The 14,854-nt window shown below is 40.3% G+C and overlaps 1 protein-coding gene across 5 annotated transcripts in view; it reads left to right on the forward strand.

Moving 5' to 3' along the window:
• Positions 1 to 14,854, forward strand: part of LOC109403600 (cGMP-specific 3',5'-cyclic phosphodiesterase) — a 400,426-nt gene that overhangs the window by 338,701 nt on the left and 46,871 nt on the right. For all 5 annotated transcript variants that reach the window (XM_062847017.1, XM_062847018.1, XM_062847021.1 and 2 more), the window contains 2 exons: positions 8,791 to 9,120; positions 9,190 to 9,433. In XM_062847017.1, coding sequence (XP_062703001.1) covers positions 8,791 to 9,120; positions 9,190 to 9,433 — 574 coding nt within the window. The remainder of the gene's footprint in view (positions 1 to 8,790; positions 9,121 to 9,189; positions 9,434 to 14,854) is intronic.

A 14,854-nucleotide genomic window follows, 5' to 3' on the forward strand; every position in this document is an offset into this window, starting at 1 on the left:
ATCTCAGGCCGTTGTCGTTTGTGACGGAGTAAAGTCGTCTCTTCCAACCTACACGTTTGCATCACCGATGACAATTTCAACGTCATGTTTTGGGCATTCTCCACAGGTCTTGTCAAGGTATTCGTAGAACGCATCCTCACGTCATCGGTTTTGTCGTTGGTCGGCGCATATGTTTGTTTATCTGTATTAAAGAGATTTTTGGCCCTAGGCTAGTTCATCCCGGGATCCACGCTTTACTTCCCTTCCGAAGGAAGAACTCACATTTTTGTGAGTATGTCGGGAGTGGGATTCGATCCCAGGTCCTCGGCGTGATAGTCAAGTGTTCTAACCATCAAACCAGGTCCGCTCCACCCAGCCAACGAATTCTTTAGAAAATCTTCCACAGAATCCTTCAGAAACTTTTACAAAGATTCTTCCAGGGATTCTCTGAGAAATTTCCCTGGATATTCCTAAAAAAAATCCTTATAAGATTCCTCCTTAATTTTATCTAAGGATGCCAATTCAATGGATATTTTCGATGGATTTCTTCTAAAATTAATCCATGGAATCCTTCTGAAATTACCCCAGGAATGTAAATCTACCAAGGTTTCATACAGAAACTCCACTGATGTTTTTTTAGAAATTTTCTACAGGGATTCTTTACGAAATTTCTAAAGGCGATCCTTCAGATATTCCATCATTAATTTCTCCATGATTTTTCTAAGGTAGATTTCTGTGGGTTTATTCCGAAACTCCACCAATTACTATATAAATTCTTCTTTGAGAAATTCAAGAAATCGGCAATTACTCCTTTCATAAATTCTTATAGTGACTCAATAAATTTTCTAGATATTTCTTCAGAGATTCATTCTTCAAGGGGTTCACGAGAGATTTGTCCAGGGATTCCACTGGAAATTTCCACATTCTCATTCTTATGTCCTGAAATTGCTTCAGGGATTCATAAAATCATGCAGGAATTCCTCGAGAGATTTTAGTGATTCAGTCTAGAATATCTCCATACAATCCAGCTGGAGTTCATACAGAGATTCCTCAAGGATTTCCTAAATATATTCCAACATGTACTCCTCCAGGAATTTATCCAGCATTTTCTTCAAGCTCTAAGCTTCAATAATTTCTCCACGGATTCTTTAAGAAATTTATTAAATATATTTCCTAAGAATTTCCACAAAAAATCCAGTAGAGATATTTTAAGGGATTTTTTCTAGAGATCTTTGCAGACGCTTATCTTTGCGTTTTTCCAGGTATTCAATTTTTTTTCAGAAATTCTTCCTCAGATTTCTCCAAGAATAATTTCAAAAAACCTACAAGAATTTAATTAATCGTTTTTCAGGAATTTGCCTATAAATTTCTCACTTTTTTTCTGGGACCTCCTCCAAGAATTTCCGGTGAAGTTTCTTAAGGCATTTCTCCAGGAAGTTTTTAAGAAATTCCTCCTGGGATTTCTTCAAGAATTTCTCTGGGATTTCTTCAAATACTCCTCCAGAGTTTCTTTCAAAAGTACTTCCTAAGATTTCTACAGGGATTTCACTGAAGGTTTCTTCAGGGTTTTTTTTTTCAGCAATTCCTGCTGGTATTTCTTCTGAATTTCATTTCAGATATTTTTATCTCCAGAGACTTCTTCAGAATTTCAGGGGTTGCTTCAGGAATTTCAGAAAGAGATTTCTTCAAAAGTTCTTCCATTGATATTTTGTTAATTTTCTTTACTGTCCTACGCTTCGGTGTATATTTCGTCTTCTTATGCGAAGGGTAGGTGAAATATATTAGCCGTTAGCAGCTAGGCAAAAGTTCTTCCATGAAGTTTTCCAGAAACTCTTCTTAAAATTTCTTCTACACTGCTTCAGAAATTCTTTCCAAAGTTTCTGCGAGAGACGAACCAGCCAAGGGCTGAAAGTCTCTTTAATAAAGACAAATCAATCAATCAATCAATCCAAAGCTTCTCAAAGATTTTTTTGAAAAATCCTTCAGTGATTTCTGCACAAATTTCTTCAAGGATTATTTTTTTTAGAAATTAGATATCCCTGCAGAGTTTGTCTCCAACTATGCCTGCAGAAGTTGCATAAAAAATACCAAAGAATTCTTTAAGGAACTCCTGAAGGAATGCTGGTTGACTTGATAAACCCCTCCAAATCTCCTGGAGATGCCTTTGAAAACTCTTAGACGAAATTCTTGATTTTTTTTTCAAGAATCCCTGGACAAAATTCCTGAAGCAATTTTAGAAGATCTGCTGAGAATTTCCTGGATAAACGCCTAGAATAATACCCAGGAGATCTCTTATCCCTTAATTCTCAGAAATAATTTATGAGAGACTTATGGAGGAACTCTGCAAGTATTTCAATGGAGAAAATTCTTGAGAAACTTTTCCAAGGATTCATGGTAAATCCTTAGAAGAATTTCCGATGGAATCTTTTAAAAATATCTGCAGAAATCGCAGTCAAAAGAACTGGTGGAATTTTTGAATAAACCCCTCAATACATTTCTGAGGGATTTTCTAAAGGAGCCATTGGAAGAATTCCTAAAAATACCTCTGAAAGAAATTGACAGAAAGATTTCTTATTTAATTTCTGAAGGGGTTAATACACAAAAAATCCTAAACTACTACCTGTAGAAATTATCGTCAGAAACAATAAAAAAACACTGGAGGAATTCTTCATAGAACTCCTAAAGAAAGAAATTTAAATGTTTTTTGAATGATTTTTTGAAATAATACCTGAAAGAACTGAAGAACCTTTTGCAGTTATTCGTAGAAAAAAAAATCTTGAAAAATTGTAAGAAATAGATTCTAAAATAATGTCTGCAGAAATTTTTGAGAGAATCTTTGATAATAAAACAAGCCTTAAAGAATCCCTGAAGGATTGTCTGAAAATAAAACCAAAGCAATGCCTGGAGGAATACCTTAAGGAACTTTTGGAGAAATCCAGAGAGAAACTTCCAGGAAAATTTCTTGCTAATTGTCTAGAGGAAATTCCAAATAAATCTATGAGAAATCCTTGAATAAATGGAGGAATACCTGAAGGAATTTCTGGAGAAATTAAATAATGCTAGTATAAGTTTTATAAAAATTACAGGAAGTCTAAAGTAGGATTTTTTAAAAGAATCTCCGAATACTTGTGAAAAAATGTTCGTGGAATTGCAAATTTTATAGAAACGTTTGGAGGAATTCCTAAAGAAGCCCCTGGAGAAATTCTAGAACAATATGGCAACAATTCTAACAATATTTCTGGAAGAATTCTTTCGGATTTTTTTAAAGAAATAGTTGTAGGAATACAAGCATGAGCTTATGTAGCAATCCTTGAAGGAATTTCCTATAGAATTTCTCAAGGGATCCTGAAAGGAATTTCATAAGAAATTTCTGAGTAAATCCGTGAACTAGTTTCAAGCTGATTTTTTTAGGAAATTTATTGTGAAACTCACGAAGAAGTGCCAAGGAAAATTCCTGGGGGAATTTCTGAAAGCATCTATGGAGGAATTCCTAGAGAAATTTTCAAAAAGTCCATGAACAAGAATCTATTTTGAAGGGATACTAAAAGGCATTTTTGGAGAAACTTTTTGTAAACTCATACTTAGAAATTTTGTAAACATTTCTCCAATCCTCAAAAAATCCCCAAAGGAAATTTTAGTGGCGTCTCTGGAGGTAATCATGGAGAATTTTATAAAAATTCTAAGTAGAATTCTTGCAAAATGTATTTAAGAAATTCTAGCAAGAATTTCATTTCCGCGATAATTTCAGGGAAAAATCGTTTAATAGTAATAATGCATGGAGGGGCTTTCCCGGATCATTCTGGAATATCCATTTATGACTCCTGAAATTTTCTAGGAAGCTCCAGAATCATTCAGCGATATTCCCAAAATCGTGCTTGGATTCTTCCAAAATATTTCCTGCCTTGTTGCAGAGTCGTTTTGGGGTGTTCCCAGAATCATTTTCAAGTTTTACCTTAATGCTTCTGAATTTCTTTCCGAATCCTACTGTTATGGTTTTGAGAATCTATCACTCAAGGAATCCATCAGGGATGTGTTGAATACTGAAAAAAAAAAACTCTCCAGGAGAAATTCCCGGGGAACTCCTGGAGGAATTCCCAGGGGAACTCCTGGAGGAATTCCCAGGGGAACTCCTGGAGGAATTCCCAGGGGAACTCCTGGAGGAATTCCCAGGGGAACTCCTGGAGGAATTCCCAGGGGAACTCCTGGAGGAATTCCCAGGGGAACTCCTGGAAGAATTCCCAGGGGCACTCCCGGAGGAATTCCCAGGGGTACTCCTGGAGGAATTCCCAGGGGAACTCCTGGAGGAATTCCCAGGGGAACTCCTGGAGGAATTCCCAGGGGAACTCCTGGAGGAATTCCCAGGGGAACTCCTGGAGGAATTCCCAGGGGAACTCCTGGAGGAATTCCCAGGGGAACTCCTGGAGGAATTCCCAGGGGAACTCCTGGAGGAATTCCCAGGGGAACTCCTGGAGGAATTCCCAGGGGAACTCCTGGAGGAATTTCCAGGGGAACTCCTGGAGGAATTCCCAGGGGAACTCCTGGAGGAATTCCCGGGGAACTCCTGGAGGGATTTCCAGGGGAACTCCTGGAGGGATTCCCAGGGGAACTCCTGGAGGAATTCCCAGGGGAACTCCTGGAGGAATTCCCAGGGGAACTCCTGGAGGAATTCCCAGGGGAACTCCTGGAGGAATTCCCAGGGGAACTCCTGGAGGAATTCCCAGGGGAACTCCTGGAGGAATTCCCAGGGGAACTCCTGGAGGAATTCCCAGGGGAACTCCTGGAGGAATTCCCAGGGGAACTCCTGGAGGAATTCCCAGGGGAACTCCTGGAGGAATTCCCAGGGGAACTCCTGGAGGAATTCCCAGGGGAACTCCTGGAGGAATTCCCAGGGGAACTCCTGGAGGAATTCCCAGGGGAACTCCTGGAGGAATTCCCAGGGGAACTCCTGGAGGAATTCCCAGGGGAACTCCTGGAGGAATTCCCAGGGGAACTCCTGGAGGAATTCCCAGGGGAACTCCTGGAAGAATTCCCAGGGGCACTCCCGGAGGAATTCCCAGGGGAACTCCTGGAGGAATTCCCAGGGGAACTCCTGGAGGAATTCCCAGGGGAACTCCTGGAGGAATTCCCAGGGGAACTCCTGGAGGAATTCCCAGGGGAACTCCTGGAGGAATTCCCAGGGGAACTCCTGGAGGAATTCCCAGGGGAACTCCTGGAGGAATTCCCAGGGGAACTCCTGGAGGAATTCCCAGGGGAACTCCTGGAGGAATTTCCAGGGGAACTCCTGGAGGAATTCCCAGGGGAACTTCTGGAGGAATTCCCGGGGAACTCCTGGAGGGATTCCCAGGGGAACTCCTGGAGGGATTCCCAGGGGAACTCCTGGAGGAATTCCCAGGGGAACTCCTGGAGGAATTCCCAGGGGAACTCCTGGAGGAATTCCCAGGGGAACTCCTGGAGGAATTCCCAGGGGAACTCCTGGAGGAATTCCCAGGGGAACTCCTGGAGGAATTCCCAGGGGAACTCCTGGAGGAATTCCCAGGGGAACTCCTGGAGGAATTCCCAGGGGAACTCCTGGAGGAATTCCCAGGGGAACTCCTGGAGGAATTCCCAGGGGAACTCCTGGAGGAATTCCCAGGGGAACTCCTGGAGGAATTCCCGGGGAACTCCTGGAGGAATTCCCGGGGACTCCGTTTTTCAAACTAAGAGAAGAAAAAGTCAGTAGAAAAATACAAAGAAGAAGGATAGATACCTTCGGCATGAGAATCAGTCTGATAGAAGTGATAATTGCTCGGGTATTCGGCAGGCCGTGAAGCGGTCGCCTAGTTACGGACAAGCATTTGTTCGTAGTTTATGTAGGAGATGTCACCCCAATTCAGAAGATTTTCTGTGATAGATAATTCTTGGTAAGCATTTTTCTCCCGTCATCAAAAACCACAACCTTGTTTCTATTCCGAAACGATAGACGACATCTTTCAATTACCATTTACCTTCGTTATTTCGAAGAAATCCCCCCGCAAGTGACACTGATCAGATCGAACGGTGACGAAGGTGATAATAAATTCTCGGAGCCTGCACTTACCTGTCAAGTTGAATTTATTGTAAATCATATTTTTCCGTTGTCGGAATGGTTCGAGCTTGTACCATGATGGACCATGAGTTGAGATGGTATCTGTTGCGGAATGGATTTATTGAGATCCAACCAGTGAAGAGAATTGTCAGACAAAAGAGGCACAAAACAAGCAACAAAGAAGGTGTGGCGATTACTCTTTAGGGGCCGTCCATATACCACGTGGACAGAAAAATCGTGATTTTTGACCCCATCCCCCCTCCCCGTGGACAAGCGTGGACTTTTCACTGACCCCTACCCCCCTCCCCTAATGTCCACGTGGTCTTCAGAAAAAAAAATTATTATTTTCTAAAAAAACAACTTTTTTTATTTTTATTTTTAAAGTTTTTTTTTTACTTCAGAGAATTATGCTTTATATTTAACAAATTCATATGTTTTGTATTACAAATATTCCATAGCTTTCGTATTACAGAATTATCAATTGATGTTAACATGTCAACATAGGTTTCCATGTCCCTGATGTTTGTTTAATCCATGGTTGTCTCATATTTTTAGATGACTATTATTCTACGAAATTTAGAACACTATGACAGTTTTTTTTATTTATTTTTTATTAAGAATTTGCCAAGAAGAACAAGAATTATAAAGATTTTGAAAGGCCATAATTCCAAAACTCACTCATAGTGATATGATTTTGACTTTACTCTATCTATATGTTTGTTTGATGTATCTTTGAGGCAACAAAACTCTCGAACGGATGAACCAATCAGCATGATTTTTGCACGGTTCAATCCGTCTTTAGTGTGACTATGTTTATATGTAGAAAAAGTTACGAAATTCAACTAATATTGGAAACTATATTATTACATTAATGAGATTGCTAGGCGTGGGGAAGAAGTTAAAACGATTGCAAGAAAACCAATCTAGACTGAGTACTGAAATGACCACATAAAAATAGTCAAGCAACCACAACCACCAAAATGGCAGTACAGTGCACTGCAGTGTCTCATAAAGTATCTCAAAGTTTAGAAGAAATTACAAGACAACATTTTGTTGTAAACTTGCAAAGTATCTTGACATGAATTTAAGGACAAACTTCTTAACATCCCGCTTTAACAGTGCATCAAAACTTCAAACGCACAAATCTCAAATAGCAAGCTTCACACAACAAAGTATTTTATTATTCTGTTCTTGCTCACTTGTAAGAAGTCTAAAATAAGAAGATCAGGTGCGCTGGTTTTGTTTACGAAGTGATTTGTGCCCTCGAAATCGTGAGTAGGTGCCAAAGTCGGCCATTGTGGCGGCCATGTTGGGATTCTAACAAGTCTGTCCTTAAACGACATGACTTAAGGCGAAACTGAAAGCATTTCTTCACTTTTTGGTTTTTAATTTTTTATTAAATAACGAAGCAACATTTTCAAAATCGGTTTTCGTACACCTGTAGAGTATGGATCAAAATATCTTCTGATTTTTTTTGTGGTGAAAAATGTTTTTCGTTTTTGTAGAAACCATTTTTGAACAAAATTTTACAAAAAAATGCTTTCTTCAAAAATGGAAAACATTTTCCACCACAAAAAAAAACGGAATATAGCTTGATCCATGCTCTACATGTGTACGAAAACCGATTTTGAAAATGTTGTTTCGTTTAATAAAAAATCAAAAACCAAAAATATGAGGAAATGCTTCGAGTTCCGCCTTAAGGGTAAAGTCTTTGGTGTATCAATCCGTGTGGTCAATTAATGATATTTAATGAAACTCAACTAATTTCACTAATAATTTATCCATCTTTTTCATGTATAGATTTGTTGAGTTTAATAAAATGTCATGAATTCAAAGTTTCTACAGATATTATGAACCTTCGAAGTACTTTTTAAAATTGGTATGAAGCTTCGAAGACTTCATTCAAAATATCAACAAAAGCTCAAATGAAAACACTGTTAAGATCTACATTTTTGAAACTCCAGAATTTTGCTCAGTATTTTAGTAGGTAATTCGTAATTCTGATAATTTTTCAAGAAATTTTGCTACAGTAAATAAAAATTGATATGTAAAGCTGTAACTTCATTTTTGAAACAGCCTTAGCCAACTAAAATAAGTAAAGTTTTTGAAAAAATCTACAAGGAAACTGTTTCAAAGGAAAATCAAATCAATAATACAGAAAAATTTCTTTCTTTGATGAATCCTTTTCATTTCTTAAATGATTGCTGTCCACGTGGACATTTGGCAGACCCCTACCCCCCTCCCCATGGACAAGCATGGACATTTCTCAAACCCCCTCCCCCCTCTAAGTTGTCCACGTGGTATATGGACGGCCCCTTATCCCTACTGGTAACAGATAATGACATGATCTCGAAATTTTTTGTTGCAGACAAAACGGAAGCTGAATTTGTTGCGTACTTTCCAACTCGTGAATAATCAATTATTGCTAACCCAAAGTCGAAACTGTTTGATGATAGAGCTTCACCAGAGTTGCAGTGTTTACCGACTCGAAGTTACCGTTCGAAAATCGCAATGCAAGGCTTAAAAATCTCTAAACTCGTGGTGTACGATGTTGATCCCATTATTTTCAAGTTGGGACAAACTTATGTCGCATGGGTTTGTTTGTCGCAACAAATACAGGTTGCGACATTGTCATTATTGTTGCGCGATGGTTGAATTTTGATTCACTGGATCCAACCACTGTTTAATGTGATTACTCTGATGCAAAATGAATTGACGCGGTATTCCGCTTCCTCTTTATTTCACAGAAATCCACCGGACGGTTTACGATGATTTTCGAGCTGGGAAGCAGTAGTTCCTCGGCGGCCAACATATCGCGTCCGTCCGTCAACGATCTGAACAGCTCTACGCTGGCCCAGATTGCCGAGTACGTGGCATCCACCGGTGAAACGCTCAACATCAACGATGTCAACGAGTGGCTCAAAGATAAACCCATCTATCATCCTCAGCAGCAGCAGCATCATCCGGAGGGCCAACCAAATGGATCTTCCGATGAACTAAGCGCCAAAACGATCCTCTGCATGCCGATCATCAACGGCCAGAAGACGGTGATTGGTGTCGCTCAATTAATTAATAAGGTTGGTGTAGAATGACTCCTAGGAATATCTTAGTCTCATTTTTTTTCCACGTTCTATTCTCTCGAACAGGAAAACGATCTACAATTTACTAGCTGTGATATTTCCATCTTCGAGGCGTTCGCCATCTTCTGCGGGCTGGGCATTCACAACACCCAGATGTACGAGAGCGCCTGCAAGCTGATGGCCAAGCAGAAGGTGGCCCTGGAGTGTTTGTCCTACCACGCCACGGCCGCGCAGGACCAAACGCTCAAACTAGTCAACGACACGATTGCCTCGGCCGACGAGTACAAACTGTACAGTTTCAAGTTTATCGGTGAGTATTTGTTTGTTCATTTTTTTCCACTGTGGATTGGACTGAAACAGGGTTAGAAGTACCTACTGGGTAGGAGCGAGCAGCATGGCTGTAACAGTAACAATAATTTCATTCAAAAAAAAAACGCTACATCCGGTGAATGCTTCGAACAATGCAATATAGTCTCGATTGAGTGTTCTATTATTTGCCATTTTGATTGAAAGTTACTTATTGAATAGTTGCTCTAGTGTATTGTTCTGGTAGAATGAAAAAAAAACAGCCAACAATCAGATACTGTATAATCCATTCAATATAACAGCTATTGTACCTCACTTCATTGTCCATCAGTTAGCAAGACAATAAAGACAATACTCGGAAATTGATGATTTTTTTTACTTGTTGCCTTTCTCGTACCCTAAGTGTACTGGAAAGGCTATATGTTCACTCAAAAAACGATTTTCTGATAAATGGCTCGCAGGATCAATTATCATTTAATAATCAACTCAATTCGACGAATTGAGATGACATCTGTATGTATGTTTGTCTCTCTCTTCTTGGCGTAACGTCCTCCTGGGACAAAGCCTGCTTCTCAGCTTAGTGTTCTATGAGCACTTCCACAGTTATTAACTGAGAGCTTCCTCTGCCAATGACCATTTTGCATGCGTATATCGTGTGACAGGCACAAAGATACTCTATGCCCAAGGAAGTCAAGGAAATTTCCTTTACGAAAAGATCCTGGACCGACCGGGAATCGAACCCGTCACCCTCAGCATGGTCATGCTGAATACCCGTGCGTTTACCGCCTCGGCTATATGGGCCCTATGTATGTTTGTCTGTGCGCAAAATAAGTTCACTCGCATTTCCCATTGATTGATTTTTCGGATTATAGCTTGAATCGAACCAGAATTTTACCGCATTGTTTGCTATTAAAAATGGGCCGGATCGGCCAAGGCGTTCCGGAGTTATGGCCATTTCAGTGATCCAGACCAGCACCGTTAGAACTGGCCGTATACAGGATGTTAGGTTCCTGAGTGCAAACTTTTTAAAGGGTGATAGAGGACCATAAATGGTGAAGAAAATTGTTCTACGCATATGGTCAAATCTCAAACGTTACGTAGTTATTTAACTTTCCATGTTTTTAATTATTATTGCCTTAAGGAGAAACATCAAAGAATACCAATATGGCTGCCACAATGGCTGACTTGGACCCCTACTCACGTTTTCAAGAGCACAAATCCTAAAAATTCGTAAACAAATGCGCTCGATTTGGAAAAGCTGCCTCTTTTTGCAAGTGAGCAAAGCCAGGATAATCAAGTGCGGCTTGGTTCGATGCTTCGTTCGTCAGATTTGTGCCTCTATAGTTTGTATGCAAAATTGCAATGGGATTTCTTGATGTTTCACCTTAACTGGCTATAACTTTTAAATGGTCAAACTTATCGCAGTTTTTTTTATCCTTATTCGAAAGATTATTGAATTTTCTATCAAATGGCATCTTTGAGTCGATTGGTTTAGTTAAATAACTAAGTTTTTTAGAGCAAATGGCTCAAAAGTAGTGTGTTTTAATTTGTTTTTGTCAATTATCTCTGAAAAATTCGTAATAATTCAAAATTCTTTCTTAGGCAAAGTTGTGGCCCCAGTTTCACTCTACAATTCGTTCATTGAATATATACCCATTCAAGATGACGGCTATTTAATGGTGATTTAGGCTCTAAAATCTTGCATTATGGATATATTTTGCGTGGGGAAGATGTCCGAGTCCAAAAGTGGAGGTCTAAAATCCAAGATGGCGGCTCTAAATTCAAAATGGCGGCTGTTTATTGGTGTTTTAAGCTCTAAAACTATGCATTATGGGTATATTTGGTATGGGGAAGATGCTTGTGAAGATGTCTGTAGTCAAAAAATGACAATCAAAATATCCAAGGTGACGTTCTAAAATCTAAGATGGCTGCTCCAAGTTCAAGATGATAGTTGTTTAATGGTCTTTTTGGCTCTAAAACAATTCAATATGAATATATTTGATATATGGTGATGTCTACACTTCAAATATCCAAAATGGCGGTCCTAGGCTCCATTCAACATGGGTTTATTTGAAATGGGGAAGAAGTCTGGACTCTGGAGTCCAACACTAGCGACCAGAATTTCAAAAATAACGGACTTAAACTCAAAATGGCGGCTCAATTTTCAGCGTTTTCTTTATTTTTTAGTTTAAGGCTCAAACAGAGTTGGTTTATTGTTAAACGTATGAAAGTGCGATAGTCATCAACATATCACCTGAGTTTTGTTGAAATGGGTTTCCGATGGCACTAGAAAGGCGCCATGATCGCTAGGTGGGTTAATTGGGGTTTTCCGCCAGCATACATGCAAAATGAACAGTATAGACAACTAGTAAACCTATCGAATCAATTAAATTGAAACAAATCGAAAAACAAAACTACAATTTGACGACTATGCCGATGGTGAACAGCCAGTAGAATCCCAGCATAGAACACTATTATCGAAGGCGAAACTGGATAGGCACTCTGTTCGTTTTATTGGTATGGAAATGCTCTCCGGGTTTCTCACGCCTCCGTAGCCATCGAGTACTTTCGCATCAGAATAATGGGATATTATTACTGAACTTGATTGAAATGATTGAAATGTGTTGAAAATATATACAGCTACAATTTATCTTATCCACAGCCGTGGAAAACCAAACCTATAGGTGGGGAAAGTGCGCGTTTTCAGATTCAGAGCCTGTATACACCTTGTAACCAGAGTGTTAACAGACTGACATTGATTCGCATTTGTTTTGTAAATTGGATCATGTTGACACAGTGGAATGGAAAACTTTGTTACAGTTGCTTTTAGTTACCATCTGAGAGTTTAGTGTTAAGTGTTAAGTACTTTTTACTTACAAATATTCCCCAAACAAGCCCAGGTTCATCATCATCATCATGGCTACCAAGCGGACGGAGCAGAGTTATTTCTTCGATTTGAAGAGATCCATCATCAGCATTTAGAAGGACGTGGCATTTCTGAAGAATTGTCATAAGGAGAAGCTAAAACCAGTTAGTCATAGGATTAAGGTAAAGAAGCACATCCCACCCAGCGTCACCAGTAAGGCCGAAGCAGAGTACATCGCAGACACTATCAAACGCCACTACGCCAAGTTGGACAAGCTGACACTATTCCCTGCATTTAAAGTTGGCTAATGAGGCTAATGAACAAAGGCTTCGCATTGTTCCTCACCAACGTTAAGCGAGCGGATGAATGTGAAGCAGACAGGAAGAGACGACTACACAAAAAGAAGCTGACGAATCTACGAAACGAGACCAGAGCGACGAAGGACACCCACACTAGTGTTCCGGTGGTTCAACCCATTGAATGATTCGTAGTAAACCTCAATAAGGGGTTAGGATATGCGGTTACTTCGAAGCCAGACGTGGGACAGATCATCGTGGACATGGAAACAGCGATCACACAAAACGTTCACATCAAAGACCAAAATACAGCCAGGAACATCGTAGCAGACGCCATCAAAACAGGACAGCGCAGTAAGGTAAATCCAGATGAGACAAGGATTTTAACGGAACTTAAAAAGAAATCAGTATACTACATGAAGGTAAACAAAGGTAACGCGGTTGCTATTATGGACAAGAAGGACTACGACGAACAGATGGAGAAGAAGATAAATGAAGGACCATACGAACATCTACGAGTAGACCCAGTACCCGGACTAATTATACTGACAGACAAGACCCTGAAAGACTGTAAACCCATCATCGGAGAGGCTCGTTTGAAGGAAGCAAATCCCATTCTCCCGCGGATCAAAGGTCTCCCTAAAATTCACAAACCCGGTCAAGAGATGCGAGAGATTATTTCAGCTGAAGGATCCCCAAATTGGCCAAATGGTTAGTCAAAGAGTTCCAAGGTATGCTAAAATCCTTCCTCACCAGTTCATCGAACTGGTTCTCACTCAGGAGTTCACCCAAGCGTTGTTGGAATCAGGAACCATCGAGGAGGACGAGATGATGGTTTCTTTCGACGTCGCAGCACTATTCCCAAGTGTCCCTAGTGTAGTGGATGCTCTTAATCTTCTCAAGGATTGGATACTACCCCAAAAGTCTGACGCGGCTTGGAAAGGAAAACTTAGGACTTATTTACGTTTAGCTGGGCTGTGCAGAGATGAGCATTACTTCCAATTCCGTGGACAGTTCTACAAGCAGACCAAAGGACCTGGTGCCCCTATGGAAAATCCCCTATCCCCATTTTTATGCGAGCTTTTCATGGAAAATTTGGAAACCAAGCTAAAGGAGCAAGGCTTACTCCCGGAGAAATGGTGGAGGCAGGGATGGGAACACTCACTTGGAAAGAGTTACATTCACTTGGTATTTTCTCAGTTCAGAAGCATGCGATCAAAAAACAATGTATGGAGCACTTTTATCTTGTGGTTTTATCTAAAACTTTGCCGAACATATTAAGAGTCGTACACGTATAGCAAAGTCGTGAGAAGGCTATGAAGACGAGTCTACACGAGGTGAATGTAAATTACACTCACCTCGTGGAGAGTTGCCTTCAACGCTCTGTCACGACTTTGGTATGCGTGTGCGACCCTTACTTTATTCGGGAAAGTTTGAGATAAAACCACAAGGTAAAAGTACTCCATACACTGTTTTTTGATAGCATGCTTCTGAGATGAGAAAATAGCAAGTGAGTGTAACTCTTTCCAAGTGAGTGTTCCCATACCTGGGTGGAGGTACGTCGACGATATTTTCAGTGTGATCAAACGGGAATCTTTATCTAAGATTATGAAGGTCATTAACAATGTGCATAAGGATATCAGGTTCACTCACGAGGAAGAATAGGAGGGAAAACTTCCATTTTTGGGTCTATTAGTTAAGAGGGAAGACAGTTCATCGTTAAAATTCGAGTTTTACAGGAAACCTACCAATACCATGCCTGTCATCCCCTATTCGTCGAATCACTCCTTCCAACATAAGATGTCAGCTTTTCACCACATGGTTCACCGAATGCAGACTCTACCTCTAAGCGATGACGAGAAGAATAAGGAACTCACTCACATATTCGAAACAGCGAGAATCAACGGATACAAGGAGAGGACAATCCAGGCCATCATCGACAAAAAGGAGAGATTGCGATATCGAGGTTCCGTAACAACTCTTACCCCTATTTCAGGATCTTTGAAGCGAGTATCAGTCCCCTTTGATCAACACATCGCTAATAATTTGCGTTCTAGGCTTAGAAATTTCGGGACCGATTTAGTATTTTCTAGCAGAAGCAATCAGTTGAACACTTCATTAGGCTCTACAAAGGAGCCGGTTAACACCCTTAACAAGGCTGGCGTTTACAAAATCAGTTGCTCCCATTGTGATAAGGTCTACGTTGGTCAAACGAAACGGTCTGTGGAGGTTAGATTCAGGGAACATATGGCGGAGGTAGGAA

This window comes from Aedes albopictus, chromosome 1 (assembly GCF_035046485.1).
Source record: "Aedes albopictus strain Foshan chromosome 1, AalbF5, whole genome shotgun sequence".
In the NCBI taxonomy this organism is placed as follows: Eukaryota; Metazoa; Arthropoda; class Insecta; order Diptera; family Culicidae; genus Aedes; species Aedes albopictus.